Below are 15874 nucleotides of genomic sequence, written 5' to 3' on the forward strand. Positions count from 1 at the left end.
TTTTTTTTTTTTTTTTTTTTTTATGACATTCACTTCACTCAGGCTCCTTTCTCAAGCTATAGTTGCCTCCTTGGACATGTTACATACTGTCAAAAATGCAGCAAATAAAATCCTCCTCACTCCAAAACTTGTGTCCAACCCCAGATCACGTACTTGCTTTCAGAACCAAACCATGCCTACTCTGTTATCTGTAGAGGCTTTCTGCAAAGCTGTACTTCTCTGTCTGCTTTTTTCTCGCTCATCTAGAAAGCAGATTCGGAAGCCAGAACGCTTGCGCTGAATTGCTTGGATTGGAATAAAGCCTCGACTCTATGCTACTCTGTTCAGCCTACATGGAGCAGAGGAATGGGTGTTCAAGTTGGAAATGTTGTAGTCCTAGCCCTTGAGCTGAGGATTAGATCCACCCACCATCCTGGAGGAGGGAGATACACTGTGTTCATACTAATTGGTGACTGTTCTCTCATTTGCAGCACTCTGCCCTGAAGTCTGCAGCCTATAGGCACACCATTTATATCCGTGGGACACGGGTAAGTGAGGAAGCAGAGTACTGAGTGGGAATCTGTAGGCCATCCCTATGTCTCTCATCTAGGTCCTTGAAAAGCTCTGTGATCTCACCCCTCTCCTCTGCTTGCAGGAGTCCTGGCTCTGTGTGTGTATGTTTGTGTGTGTATATCCAAACACCCTTGTGGTATCTTCACTTCCTAGGTGGTGTGCAGCTGTACTCAAATTTCTCTCCCTCTTCCTTGTTAATTTCTTTAAATTACAACTACTCCATCTGCCCTTCTCATTCCCTTCCCACCACTTGCCTAACTTAATGCAAAAGAAGGATTGTGGAAAGCAGCTATTGTGAATCTCTTTGACAAGCTGTAGCTGTTGTATGTTGCATTTGGGAGACCAGTTGCAGGGAAGCATCTGTACATTTAACTTCGTGTATCTGCATCCTCTTTCAGCAATCTGTGGCCCTTGTTCCCCCATACAACACAAGTCCTTAGCAGGTCCCCCCCATAGTGGTTAAATTTAGCAGAGATGCATCCATCCTTTTCTTGCCTCTTCGTGGAGGGAGGAGGAGGAAAAGAAGAGGGGTGCAACTATAGGTGTGCATAGGTGGGGCAAGTTCTGAGGCCAATTTCTGCCTTGTTACAGCCCTGCAACTATGGTGATTTCAATGGAGTTCTGCCAGCAGAGTGCTATTGCCATTTGCACATGTGCAGAGGGCTCTCTCTGGGCTGGCTCTTCAGAGTATTAATTTGCTTATGTGTGTTCCTAATTACTGTAATCAAATAATTGCCACAAAAGACTAAGCCGAAAGCAAGACACATCGGTTTTCAGTGATGTGATATAGATAGGTCCCTAAACCTGTGCAACTAGCTTTTACTAGGTATTGTCCCAACCTGGAAATTGAGCGGCTTACTGTAGGTGTGGGGCTTTGGAGATTAATGGCTGCTTGCACCACTTCTTGTGGAAGGAACTTGCAAGAATAGGTGGGTCCTTTCTGCGGTGTCTTCGTTTTCTCTAGTCTGTTTTAGTGTTATGCTCTCTGTAGCCTACATGAGAAGCTACTGCTTGTGTCTGCCTGACTTTTTTTGCAAGCCACTCACCCCTATTCATGTGTGAGGCGGCCTGGTCTGGTTGATCATCTTGCATCCTTATTGTTCTCTATACTTGGGATAACTCTTCCTCTTGCTGTCTACTGTTGTCTTCTGTGAAAGTGCAGTTTTTCTCTGAATAGTGAATCTGTAGGATTGGCTGAATGCTTATTCTGTCTCAGTCTTGCTCATTTGAGTAGTGGTAAAATGGCCTTCTTGGCTGAAAGCTCTGCAAACTCACCAGGGCTTCATGATCATACTGAAAGTCCCCCTGAAGCTTCCTTCTGTGTGACAAAAGCTATGCAGGCTAGATGGTGCCATCTGTGACATTGTGGTCCTTCCAGTAGGCTTGCACAGAGGTCACAGAATAGAGGTTAATGAGGAATCCTGCCAATCCTTAGGCAGGAACAGAATCCAGCTGTGCTAGTTCTGCAGGGCCAGCAGGGGAAAGTAAACAGGAGTGAGGTCTTCTTGTACAGGTTTCCCTCGCTTTATGCTGCACACGCATTCCTGAAAAACGGCACATAACTTGAATTCGCATAAAGGGAACCCACTTTATAATGTAACAAATAGGAATACATTCCAAGATTTCGACTGTACTGACCCCTAGACCCATTTCTACCACTTTTACAAGATAATTTTGGTACTTGCCCACAGCAGACAGTACACACAAGCACAGGGTGGTGGTGAATGTTAAGCTAGTGGGACGCTTAGAAGCCATAATGGGGATGGCAACTACAGAAGCATGTGTCGCAGACAACAAGTTTGGAGCACAAATCCACACAAGACACTATATTTGGCACGCGTCACTCCTACAGTGCACCGCACAAAGCAGCTGACTGCGTGCTTCCACCACACCAATTGCATAAACGTGAATTTACCATGCATATAACAGATTTTTGGTATAAAAAGGGTCATCGCATAAGAGCAAATTTGCACATACAGAACCTGCGTAAAGCAAGGGAAGCCTGTAGGTATCGGTAAGGATTCTGATGCCTCCAGTAAGTGGGATTGCTGGGGCAGGAACTGCTACTTTTCCTAAACAAACCTTTTAAAAGTAGCCTAAGGGAAGAGGCTGTGAAAATATACTGAACTGTTCCTTTGTTGTGAGAAAGTGGAGGACTTATAAAAGGAGAAAGAAGGGAGAAATGGTAGGTAGAGGAGCTCAAGTCATATGTAACTTGAGGCGCTGCCTGTGGAGAGAGTTTCCAGCAGTATTTGGTGGGCAAATATGGCACTGCCTTAGCATCTTCCTTCCCACATGGTGAATGGTCTGGGAATGCAACACCAGCAGGTTGGGAACATAGCACTGGAAAGGACCTCCTGGATCGTTATGTCCAGAATGCTGCTATTGTGGGCACCTTCATCATATAATCCTCTCTCCTACCCTCATGCAGCTCGGTCTCAAAGGTAGGTAGGAGTTGTAAGGCAAAAAACAATCTTTTGGGAAGGCGGACCTCACTCTTCTGATAGGCTAGAAGTTTTAAGATTACTAATTCACTCATTTATGGACAGTTTATGCTTATTTGTTCTTTTACCAATGCTGAGCTTCATCTTAAATAGTCTTCCTCGAAGGTTCTTACTCTTTGGTGTATGTCACAGAGAGCAATTCACAGAAATTTGGGACTGGAATTGTGTCCCTCCTCAGCCTCCTTCATTTTGGTAGACTCAGTATGTCAAGGCTTTTTTCTTTCCTCTCCTAGGAGACTGTGGTCAGGCGAGTAAAACAGTTCTTTGCATCTGTTCTAGTTTAAATAGTCTTCCTTGAGCATGGGGGACCAGAACTGTACACAGTCTTGCAGTTGAGTGTTTGCCATTGCCACTAATACTTCCAAGTTTCTCCTGGAAATACCTCTCCTGATGCTTCCTAGGATCATGTTGGTGGTTCATAATCCTCTTGTGATCAGGGTTTTCCTCCTTGTTCCCAACTGAGGAACTTCTGGTTTGGAGCAAATAATCTTGCTGTTAGATTGTAAGTGCATGACCTAACACCTTATGCTGTAACACTTGCATGTTTCTCCCCCCCTGCAGTGATGAAGATGACTTTGCTGCCATACCCCACCGCTGTGCTCTTCCTAGTGGCTGCTCTCAATCTGGAGCTTTGCTGTTGTGCCAAGGTGCTGATGATGCCCACCGTCATCTTTGACAGCCATCTACATGTTTTCATGCGGGTGGCAGAAGCATTGAGTGACCAGGGTCATGACCCTGTGTTACTTCTGCATGAAGGCCGGGAGATGGACTCCTTCCTGCCAGGCTTCAGAATTCAGAAGTACAAGGGGACCTTCAGCACAGAGAGTGCAGATGCCTGGATGCAGGAGAAGATAAAGCATATCTTCCAGGGGAAGATGATTTCCCTGCAGATTTTCTCAGTCCTGGAGAAGTATGTGGACAACTGTGATCTAGTGTTGGGGAACACTGCCCTCCTGCAGCATCTTCGCAGTGAGGACTTTGACTTGTTCCTGGTAGACCCCAATGAGATGTGTGGCTTCATTCTGGCCCACTTCCTTGGTGTTAAATATGTTGCGCTCTCAACTGGTTTCTGGTTCCCAGCAGAGATTGGTGCCACTTCACCGATTGCCTACGTCCCTGAGTTCAACTCCCTGATGACAGACCGGATGGGGCTAGCTGGCAGGACTTGGAATCTCCTGGTCTTCCTGATCATCCGTATAGCCACCAAACTGGTCATCCTTCCCAAGTTTGAGCACCTCATGCAGAAGCATGGGGTGGAGCCACAGAGGTCCATGATGGACCTTTTCCATGGGACCAGTCTCTTCTTCCTGTGTAATGATGTGGTGCTGGACTTTCCCCGGCCCACACTCCCCCATGTCATTTTCACAGGGGGAATACTAGCCGAGCCTGCAAAGCCCCTTCCAGTGGTAAGTCCTTGAGGAGGGTCCATTTCTGAGGACTTCTCCTTTCAGAGCTCTTCTGCCTTCTTGGATTTAGCCAGGGCCTTCATGATCTGTAAACTGAGATTGGTTCTGGGGGGAAATCCATGGTGCATCTTCCCTGGTGGAGTCTCATGAATAATGCAGCAGGCTGTAAAGCTGATTCCTTCTGAAGCCTGTATGCATGTACATGTGTGTGTATTGGGCTGGCCTGGAACCTAAGACAGTGTATTGGGGATTCACTTTAGGGATCTTCATCCTGAGATGGGAGTGTGTTTCAGAACCCCCAACCCTGAAAGCAAAGGAGCTTGGCACTACACTGGATCCGGGGTCAGTTCAGTATTAACAACAACTGTGCTCTTAAGATTAAGTGATCACCTCATTTATTTTCTTATTGCCTCACCAGTCATCCTTCTTACTATAACGGTTTTCTGCTAACTCTTCCCTGCCCCCCTTTATTTACAGCGAAGTTCTGTTCTGCAAACTTAGTCTTAAAGGCATTGTCAGGCCTTGCGCTTGTTCTCTCTGTGATTCCATGTCAGGTTTGCTCTGTCTACAGGGGGAAAATGTTCCATGCCTCCCCTCCATCGGTGGCCAGCCCAGATCACCTCCTCTGGGATCAGACAGGCTGGGTTCTTTCTGGCTCATGCCACATCACCAGTGACAGATTCTGGAGGGCCAGGCCCTGGTGCTCAATTCCACCTGTGCAAACACCACTGTCTTCAGCTGGGGTTGTACAGAACTTGTCCTGCAGCAGGGACTGGCTGCAGGAGCCCAGGCAATGCTAGCATTCCTCCCTAGCAGTGCTGGAAATATGTAGGAAGACCTGGTTAGTGTAGACAGGGCTGCATAGTGACCAGATGGGCTAGCCTGTCAGAAGGGATTCTGTGTCCCTGACAATAAATAAAACTGAAACAAAATGCCAGATTCAGCATCATCTAAGACTGATGTTCTGGGTTAAAACTATAAATAGACATCAAGTAAACTAAAACATTAGCAAAGTAAGAAGCATATGAAACCAAGAGCTTTGAAATGAAGGTTGCACAGTAACTCCAACCCCTGTGTCCCTCCCCACCCTTCCTTATTGTGCAGCATCCAGGTGACATTATAGGTATGTAGGGCGTTCCAAACAGTCTCTGGCTCATTCAGCAAAGTAGGCCTGTGCAAAGCAGCTAGTATTCACTTTGGATTCAGATTTAGCCGATTCAGGGGAGAGTGATTCGATTTGGTGATTTGAATCACTGTCCCGAATTGATTTGGCCAAATCTGATTCGGAGATTCAGCTGCTGCCGAACCTCCAAATCACCCAGGCCCATCCCCCACCTGCCCCAGCTCCTGGCACTTTGAAAAAAAAAAAGCCCCAACTCAACAGGTGCTGCCAAGTTGGGGAGCGATCCCTGCTGCCCCTCCCACTACTCCACACTGCATGGGAGGCTCTGCATGAGCCCCCCGACCCCTCCCTGCTCCCCCAGCCCCCCCCATGGCTGACATGCTCACCCCAGCTCTGGCTCTTTAAGAAAAAAAACTCCCCAGATTCACGGTTTCTGCCCAGCAGAGAGCGATTCCTGCTGCCCTGCACTGCCCCACGTCACATGGAGGGCTCTGCACGAGCCCCCGAAGCCCCTAAGGCTGCTGCAGGAATGGTGAGTCCTGGGGTTTTTCTCAGGGGGCGTGTCTTAAAGGGCCAGAGGTAAGGCGGGCAGGGCAGCCATAGGGGGGGCTGAGACAGGGGTGGGGGTCAGGGGGGTCATAGCAGAGTCCCCCATGCAGTGGGGGGCAGCAGAGTTCGCCCTCTCCCCGCCTGGCAGCACCTGGTGAGTGGGGGCATTTTTTTTTTTTAAAGGGCCAGGCGTTGGAGCGGGTGGGACAGCCATGGGGGGCTGGGGGAGTGGGCAGGGGATGGGGCCTGGCAGGGGTCCCCCCGTGATCCCTTCCCCCCTCCTCCAATCCCCTCTCCCACCCCCTGCTTACCAGCTCTAAGTTCGGCTGCAGCTCCCTGCTGCAGTGGGTGGGGACTGTCCAAATCCATTGAAGCTCTCTGAATCTTTTCCGAAGATTTGGAGAACTTTGAATCAATCTGGACCTTTTAATTGGTCCCGATTCCATTTGGATTTGGAGATTCAGCTACCGAATCGGGCCAAATCTCCTCCAAATCGAATCGGCACCTGAAGCTTTGCACAACTTTACAAAGTACCTAAGTGCAGCCCTAACTTTTACATATGTCCTGCTGTCTTTAGTGGAGTTACTCAGATACTTAACTCCATGTATGTACTTGGGTGCTTTGCCTTGCTTTGGAGCAGTACACCGAGCACCTTCCAAAGCTAAGCCTATACCCGAGCGCAGAGGCTGCTCTGACGCACTGGCATTCCAGCACATCAGAGCAGACTCGATTAATTGAGTCTGCTGGAGCGTAGCAATTACTGTGCCCCAGCAGCCTCCCATGTCTTGTGTATCAGGCTGTGGGTTACCAACTCCTGCTTTACATGTCTGTCTTTCAAGATGGATTGCTGCTCCTTTGCCATTGGATGACGAGAGAGAGCATGCAGCCTGACCAGCTTTTCTCCAGAAGGAATCACAGTAACCATACAGACATACAATAAGTAAGAACAACACTGTAAGAAAGTGTTAGTGTATTTTTCCAGCATGCTTCAAAGGGACTTGAAGCAGGATACAGCAGCTTGGCCCCTTCTTGTAGCAGTTGCATTCATAGCTGGCTTTCTCCTCTCTCATCTAGGGGCTCTTTTGAAATCTTCTAGCAGGACACCCCTGCCTATCCAAATGCCTGTTATCTGGACTTTCTCAATAGAGCTAACTGTTCCCTCTTAAAGGAGCAGGCTGCTTCGTTACATCTGTCTTTTTTTCATCAATGTTGTATTTAAAACATGGCTGTGGCTGAGAGTTTGTCCCTGGCACTGGAAATGTGGATTTAGTGTTTGCTAAAGGGGACTCAAGGGTGAGAAGAGGACATTTTCCAAGGTCAACTGTCTTTCCCTAAACTTCAGTTGTTGGGAGTTTTAATAGAGTTTCACTAGTAAATTAATTATTGAGGGACAAGAGCCATGATAGTGTTTTTAAAATATGAAATTACCCGCTGCTTAAAAAAACAGTTTTAAAGCAGTTCTTAAAAGGAACATATTTCCAAGAAATTCGAGGAAAGCTAGTTTTAAATCAAGTGCACACCCAGACTTTTAAAGGGTGGAGTCATAACCTCCTTTTTTCAGATCATTGTGTGAAGACAGACATTTAAATACAGCCAGCATCTGGCAGAGGTCTCTCAGGGGAGGTCTTCCCTGAGAATAACTCTAACTCTAAATCAGCACAGCTACACTTGTGAAATGATCAAAAATAGATTTGTGGTTTCTAAATGAAGTGCTCTTTTTATTTATGTATCTCTCACAAGGCTGAATCTTCTCACCCACTCCAATTTTATTTCTTTTTTCTTTTTTAAAATCAAAATTAAGGGAAAGCCGTTTGTGTTTTCCATGTGCCTTGGCAAGGCCTTGACAGGATTTGTTTCTGGGAAGTTAGATGACAAGGCTGAGGATTTTTTTTCCCAAAGTACTCAATGGAAAGTTTGGTATCCAGATCCTTGAGGCAGCTTTGGAAAGCTCTCCACTTCCTTTACAGCTCCAACTTTTCTGTTCTCTTTAATCCAAGGAAATTTTAGGGAATGAGAATTTACCCATAACCTTCTGCATTCTGCCACTCCCAGGGCTGCAACCTGTGTTAATTGGATCCCCTCATCAAGTCCCTCTATTCCCGGCCTCTGTGCAGAGCTTTCCAAAGCAGCAGAACCATGACATGGATGTTCTTGACAGCTCCCTACAAAGTTCCCGGCAGGGAGGATTATCTAGACTCTGCTTGCTCAACTTGGCTCTGCCCATGCCTGACAGCTATGAGTAGGAGCCATAGTAGCTATAGATCTCCTGGCAAACTCTGGGAGATAACCTCACTATAGAGAGGATGTGGTCTCTCCAAGACGAGAGTTTCCCACTGCTGAGATGGAATAAGACATTCAAAGCTTGTGTGGGAGAGGCTTTACAGTGTAGTTGTACATGTGTTTTTTGCTAGCAGGGCTTGCGTCTTTGGGTGGAAGCTGCAGATGCAGGTGTCATTGTTGTCTCCTTCGGCATTGGGATCCGCGCGCTCCCAAGTGACATGGTGGACAAGATGGCCGGGGCGTTTGCCCGCCTTCCTCAGAGGGTCATTTGGAGGTGAGGGAGAAAGGAGCTTTCTCATTGGTTCTGGTTTAGCAGGAATCCCATGTTTCACAGGATGGTTCCACCCCATAATCTGCCTTCTCTTTCACTTTTTGTGGCAGGTACTTTGGCCCAAAGCCTGCTCACCTGGGCGAGAATATGCTGATGATGGAGTGGCTGCCCCAGAATGACCTGCTGGGTAAGACGGGGATAGTGGCATAAGAGCCGAGGGGTGAATGGATGTGTGTGAATGTGAGAACTACCAACGTTATTAGGGGTTGTTCCACTGTGGAGCAAAAACACCTCAAAGAAATGCCGCTACTGTGTGTCCAGGCCCAATGCTTAAAACAGTTCTGGTTTGCAAGTATCTTGATCCTGCTCTTTAGGGACCCAACCCGCTAGCTTCTGAAGTGGGAGGTGGTGATGATCTTGGAGTAAACAGGAGCCTTCATACTATCTCCCACATGTGCCCAGTTTTCCTCCAACCTGCAGCATGCATTGGTGTGAAGAAAGCTAGAGATAAATTGGGGTACCTGTCTGAGCATCCCCGAGGAGTATGGCATGCCTTCAGCCTTCTCACCTTTACTTTTTCATAGGTCACCCCAACGTGAAAGCCTTTGTCAGCCACTGTGGGATGAATGGCATTTTTGAGGCAATTTATCATGGAGTTCCAGTGGTGGGGTTCCCTTTCTATGGGGATCAGTTTGACATCATGACGAGAGTTCAGGCAAAGGGCATGGGGATTCTCATGGACTGGAGCCGATTCACTGAAGATGACCTCTACCAAGCCATAGTCACAGTTATCTCTGATCCCAGGTGAGACGTGTGGAAGGACCAAGTGTTCGGTTCAGAGGTGCAGGACACAGGATGCCAACAACTGGGTGTATCCGTGGCAAAGCCCGTGGCAACAAGTGGTCCAGCACTCATTCAACCAGCTATATTGCTTGCTTGGCTGGACACCCTGTTGCCTTTTATCCTTTGATGTTTGCCCCTGTTGGATGTACAAGACTCCTGTCCAGGTTTACTGTCAAGGGGAATATGATTAGTCTTTGCTTGGCTTTAACTTTAAATGTCCAAGAGGCTGATACTGAGCCTTCTTGTCTTTTGGTAGTATGTTACTAGTCCAGGCAAGACAGGATGTCCCTAATTCATTTAAGCAGACAGCATTAAGTGAGCAGAGAGTGCAGAGATACTGGTGGGGCTTGCAAGCATGAGAGATGATTATTTAGCTGTGTTGTTGTTTTGTTTTGAAAGCCAGACCCTTTGGCCTCTGAATTATTTCTTATTGCTCCACCAGACTTCTTGCTTCCATGTGATGTAGACATCAACCTCCCAAAATCCCCCTGACAGCTCATGTTTAAACTGCTGTGTGTGACTTCCTCTTTCAGACCATTTAGTTATCACAGTTGCTGTCAACTTCAGTGTAAGCTGACAGTGCTTAGCCCTACTGTGGGTTGGGGCCATTGTTAGAAAATTGGTTCTGTGGTGTGATGTTGGCATTAGTGTGATTCCACCCTCAGTGAACTCCCAGGTAAGTCTTCAGAGGAGTTTCTGTTGTCCCTGGAATTGAACTGACAGCCCAACCATGATGTGAGAGGCAGAATAGACTCGGGTTTGCATTGCCATAGCAAACCTGCAGAACAAGTAAATGCTATAAAGGTCTATTAGTGTCTGCAATTGGCTTGGCCATCAGGGGCAGATAGAGGGCCCGTTTATGTTTAGGATTCATGAATGTACAATCTGAGAGCTGAGACTGCTTGGTTTCCTTGAGGATTGGGGCTGTAATGATGCTTCAGCACAAACAGGTGACTTTTTTTCTCTTCCTGTCTTGCAGCTACCATAAAGCAGCCAAGTTGATCTCAGCTCTGCATCTAGACACGCCCATGCATGCTCTGAATCGTACGGTGTACTGGCTGGAGTACCTGCTCCGCCACGATGGGGCACCGTACCTTCGCCCAGCTGTCTACGACCTCTCCTTCTATGAGTACTACTGCCTTGACGTCTTGGCTCTTTTTCTCTTGTGTCTAGTTGGGGCAGCCTTTGCCCTGTACAAAGTCATTGTGTGGTACATGGGAAAGGGCGTCAGACCCATGCACCTGAATGGCCAGTGTCCAAATGGCCATTTGGTGGAAGAGAAAAAGTTGAAGTAGGGCCTTCTCAGATGCATCCCCTCCAGCAAGGCGGACTTCAGTGCAAAGGCTCACTTTGCAAGCATGCATGGAGAGACTGAAGAGTTTTTGGCCTGGCTGCTGTTTTGATGGCTGCATAGCAGAGGTCTGTGTGCAGGCCTTTGTGTACAGAACATGCGGGTGGGGATGTGGATTCTGAGGTGGGTATATAACTGGTTGATCTGGCTGCTGTTGTGACTGGAGAGGTGGGAGAGCATTGCAGAAGCCTATATGCACACCTCAGTGTACAGCAAATGTGGGTGGGGTCATAAATTCAGGTGTGGGTGGATGTTTTTGGCCAGGACTCTGGGAAAGGGGGATGAGTGGGTAGACCTCTGGGGAGGAGCAAGCAATTGCTTCCTTTTTATATATGTTGGTTTTGATGCTGGCATTAAACTGGAAGGTTATATCAGGACCTGCCATGAGATACAGAAGGCAGGTCCTGATATACCAGGGATAAGGGCCTTGTCTGGGCTGGTTACCACTTATTCCCAACCTCATTAACCACTATCTGAGGCTTGGGACACTTCTTTTGTGTTCAGGTGAAGAGCCCAAGGTGGAGCTGTGGAAGCGGTAGGAAAATGGCACCAAAATGTTTTTCTTTAAAACTCAATCTCTGTTTTAAATTTCTCGGGCAGACATTCTTCCTGCTTCCGTCAACATGCTGTGCTCTGTTCTTTGTGGTAATTTATTTATTTTTAATAAACTATATTCTTTCTCCTCAGCAGTGCCTTCTGCCTAAGTTAATGCATGTCTTATGGCAGAGGTAGCCATAGTTTCATTGAAGTCCTATTGGGCATCTACACACACAGATGCACACACCACAAGCCACAGCTATCTCCCACCCCACACAGTGTGACTGGCTACCGGCTCTTCCCTATATGCCCTATCTCCTAGGCCCCCTCTTCTCCAATCAGGTTTTCAGGGATTCTTTCCCCCCACATGCACACCTTTCTCATATACTTGTGGAAACACCCAGCTGACACCCAGGCATGCCTCAAGCATGTGGTTGAAGAAGAGTGCATGAAAGAGATGGCTGCAAGGGCTTCAGCCTGAAATGGTGTGTGAGCTCTTAGCTCTGGGTAGTGGCAGGAAGTTTGGGCTGGACCTTAAAGCATCTAACTTTTAAGAGTAACAGTATGGACACCAAGCCTTCTTACATGGACATGACTGGGCATGCGGTTGGTCTGGAACTTGGGTGTGGTGTGGAGTGATGCCAAGGAGTATGTGCTTCTAGTTGCATGAGCTGTTAAGTCATTCAATGTTTTACTGAAGGTGAGTTGTGTAACTGCTGTATTAGCTGGGAAGAAAACTGGTGATGCTTTGGAACAAGGGTAAGCGTGTTTTGCTGGGATCTTGGCTGATGATATCGTGACTTAGTGATGTCTAGCCCATTAATTAACAGCATGGTTAATCTGCTTTGTTCCCTGGGCCCATCCTCCAGATTTGCCTTTAATACTAAGTTGCTCATGGTGAATGTGAGCAAGGAGATAATGCTTGGGCTAATCTCCTGAGGGGTTCTGTATCGGGTGTTGCTCATCTGGGAATGGGTAGATGCCCTTGTGTTTCTTTTGCCATGTGTTTGGCTCAGGGCTCTGGTGCCAATACCCAAATCCTTCCTCTTCTGCCATGACAAAGACCATTCTGTCCAGCAGGCCTTGTTCTAGCCCCTTTTTTCTTAATATCACTGGAGCCACACAAGGGTGATAAAGAAGACTTCAGCCAGAATCCTATCTGTTCTCTAGGACAAATGTAAACCTGAGTCTATGTGGACTGAAACACTATGTACCTATTGACTTGGGTGTAACAAACTCTTCAGGTGGTTTCTTATTCCTTTCTGGCCCATCTGGTTCTGGTCTGCGTTGGAAATGGGCTATCAGTCTACAGTAGACTTATTCTTTAGCAGTCCTGCTGTTTCATGTCATTTCTGACTTGAGACTGTTGTAACTGGCATGGTAATGGTGCAGAAGAGAATATATAATAAGATGTGCTAGTAATAGCGGTGGGATGAGGAGAATGAGAGACATCTAGGTGCTAGGGGAGGAGTAAGGATTGTGACGGAGGGCTGGGGACTCAGTCTTCCTCTTTGTGATCGATCAGTGGGGGTTGAAAATCTAACAGCTTTAAATAATGTCAGCCCAAGCTGTATACTGTAGTGGTTTTCAACATTTTTTTTTCATTTGTGGACCCCTAAAATTTTTTTGAATGGAGATGCAGACCTTTTTGGGTTGTAAGTGTGGGTATTCACATACCTTTGATCAATCATAGTCATTTTTCATGGACCCTTTAGACAGAGTTTGCAGATCCCCAGGGATCTGCAGAATACAAGGGTTGAAAACCACTGGTATAGTGTCTGTCCCAGTTACCAATTCTCATGTAGGCCCCAAAATGACCTTGTCTGCTCAGTTTACAGCACAAAAGCTGAAGGTCTGTAGCTCGGGGAACTCCATGTGGAAAGTAGGTAAAGAAGCAAGCTGTCCATGCTGGTTTCTAGTGATCCTTCCTTTGCAGTCTGATTCCCCTGCTGCAGGGCAGGTAAGTACTACCTGACTGGAGTGCTGTAAAAGGAGAAAAGTGAGGTTGTGTTTCACTACTCTGTAGCATGCTGTGTCCCATAAACTTCAGGATTGCTTCAGAGTGAATCCTTGCCAGCAAACTCACGCTAGATAAATGTTGCTCGTAAAAGAAAAGTGTGCAGTACTCTGACAGGAATGGAAAAAAACACCATTTTATTTGCAAAGAAAAGGGCAGAGTTAAATGTGTATGACTCAGACTGCTATGGAATGGGCATGAGATTAGCTCAGGAGAGTTGGCTCTATAATTTAGCCAAAAGGGGAAACCAATCTTAACATTAATCAATTCGCTGAAAACCAGTTTCACAGAAAGTTGGATCTTTCAAAAGTTTCAAAGACTAGGAATGGGGCAAGAGCATTGTGATATCCAAGCCCCACCTGCACTGCTTTTATTTCTTCACAAATTACCTGGATTGCTCAAACCTGTACCTAGTGCTATACACACGCCTGGCCAACAAGTCTGAGTTAAGCCCAGGTTTCCCCTCTTCTTCTGCTCCCCCACCTTTGTCCCCCTACCTCCCTCCCCCCTCAAAATGAAAACAAAAACCCAGATGGGAACAACTTTTAGCTAGTACTCCTTGCTCCTCCTTGGACCTGTGCTTTAAGATTAAGATTGCTCCAGCAGAAAGATCTATTCTCCAGCCCCTGTCCCCATCTCCCCACATCAGTTGTTTTTAAATAAACCCAACTAGCTTAGATGCATGCTGGTGTTGTGACTTGGGAGGGGGGCTCTAATTTAACACATGGGCTTTGGAAGTACTCCAAAGAACTTTTGGCTCAGGATGCTAATAGCTGTTATGAGGGTAGTGTTACACAACTTGTGTTTTAAGGAGCATCCTGTAATTGAAGGCTCGAGCACAGATGTGGTAAGTTGGTCACCGTGGAATCAACTGTGCAGGACAACTAGAAATTTTCAAGAGAAGCTCTGAGACCAGGGATGTTTTCCTAGAAGCCTCTAATGCTTGGTCTCTACCCCCTCCCTTGCTTTTCTCTGCCTAGATTTTTAACCGTTTCTCTTTCAGGTTGGGATTAGGCTCCAGGGCTCTGCACTGCCCCTGTGTGCCAGGACTGGGCCCTGCACTGCCCTGCACACCCAACCCAGCATGCAGTGCCACAGCTCACAGAGTACCCCAAAGGTCTGTGGGGAGCCCAGTGGGCCAGATGACACGGTGCTGTGGGCTGGATCTGGCCTGTGGTACAGGAAAGGAGCATTCCTGTGCTGGGCTGTAAAATGTGTTATCCAAGTAAGACCTATATGTTTGTGTTCAGGGGTGTACTTGGTAGCCGTGTTGATCTGAGATAAGAAGACATACAAAAAACTAGAACTCTTGGTTCCAAAATTATACCTTTTATTAGACCAACTGGGAAATTGCAAGAAAAATGTCATTTTCTTCAAGCTTTTGAAATTAAAGGCCCTTTGTCAGGCTCTGGGAAAAAGTTTAGATGGTACAAGATGGTAAAAAGTCCCCATTGAAACCAAGAGTTCTAGTTTTTTTGTATGTTTGTGTTCTACATTAATAATGACTATTTTACATCTTGGCTAAAAGCAGAGTGTAAATGCGAGACAAATGTGTTGCTTGTCTTTAAGTTTTTTTAAGTTTTGATATGGATAATTTGTGGGAGGGGTGGTGGAGAAGAGGAGTCAGGAGAGTTGGGTTCCTACTCCTCAATCTGCCCTGACTTGCTGGGTCAGTTTGAGCAAGTCACTTGGTGCCCTCTTCTGTCAACAACTTCAAGTTCTACAGAAAAGACTGTGCAGTCCTGTGTAAAAGTAGGATTAGGGGAGAGCAGGGCTGGAAGGGACCTCACAAGTTCATCTAGTTCAGCCTTCTCCAAGTCAGGAAAGTAAAATGGCTCATATGCTATGTGGGCCACTGAGCCAGAGAAGCAGCTGCAAAGGGAAACCTGGGGAGCAGGCCTTATCATTCCTATCCTATGGCTGGGAAGCAGAGAGGAAACTATGAAACTATAGGATGCTCACACAAGTGCTGATAATTTGGTTTAGTCCCATGCAGCTCTCTGAACAGGGTTGGCCTTCCACCATTCTCTAGGTTTTTGGAAGGGAACAGTGAATGACAGTCAAGTGCCAGTGTTCTTGATGCAGTATGAGAAAAACATCAGAAAGGTTTCTGAGGAAACCCAATGGAGGGAATGTGCTTGGGGAGTGAACTAACTGGCTCATCTGGTTTGTCTTGCCCAGTCAGATTATTTGGAACCTCCTCCAAGAATGAAGAAAGACGGACTTGCTAATGAAGATTGTATCTCTTGCTTCTGTGAAACGTAATTGTGAAAGGTGAGCATTTAAACAGTACAGTACTATGCAAGAACTGAAGAGACACCAGAGAGTACACAGCTCTGACCTTCACCTTGTATTGCCATAAATGTAGACAGTACAGTTGCACATCTGCTGCTGCAACTCTGCAGTGTTTAATGCTGTCCAGCACAAGGTGCTGCTGATCA

General features: G+C 46.8%; 1 protein-coding gene across 2 annotated transcripts; it reads left to right on the top strand.

Annotated features, from left to right (window-relative positions):
• Window positions 1-21: 21 nt before the first annotated feature.
• On the top strand, window positions 22-11565 carry LOC109287412 (2-hydroxyacylsphingosine 1-beta-galactosyltransferase-like). Of its 2 annotated transcripts, none has more exons than XM_019502490.1 (6): window positions 22-527; window positions 3618-4462; window positions 8546-8688; window positions 8796-8872; window positions 9270-9489; window positions 10508-11565. In XM_019502490.1, the coding sequence occupies exons 2-6, from the start codon at window positions 3620-3622 to the stop codon at window positions 10821-10823; spliced, it is 1599 nt and encodes a 532-aa protein (XP_019358035.1). In that variant the 5' UTR covers window positions 22-527; window positions 3618-3619; the 3' UTR covers window positions 10824-11565. The 2 variants fall into 2 exon arrangements, with proteins under 2 accessions (XP_019358035.1, XP_019358036.1); XM_019502491.1 differs by having other exon boundaries at window positions 8549-8688.
• The last annotated feature ends 4309 nt before the right edge of the window (window positions 11566-15874 follow it).

Source organism: Gavialis gangeticus, unplaced genomic scaffold, assembly GCF_001723915.1.
Source record: "Gavialis gangeticus isolate Ggan-Ray unplaced genomic scaffold, GavGan_comp1, whole genome shotgun sequence".
Taxonomy (NCBI): Eukaryota; Metazoa; Chordata; order Crocodylia; family Gavialidae; genus Gavialis; species Gavialis gangeticus.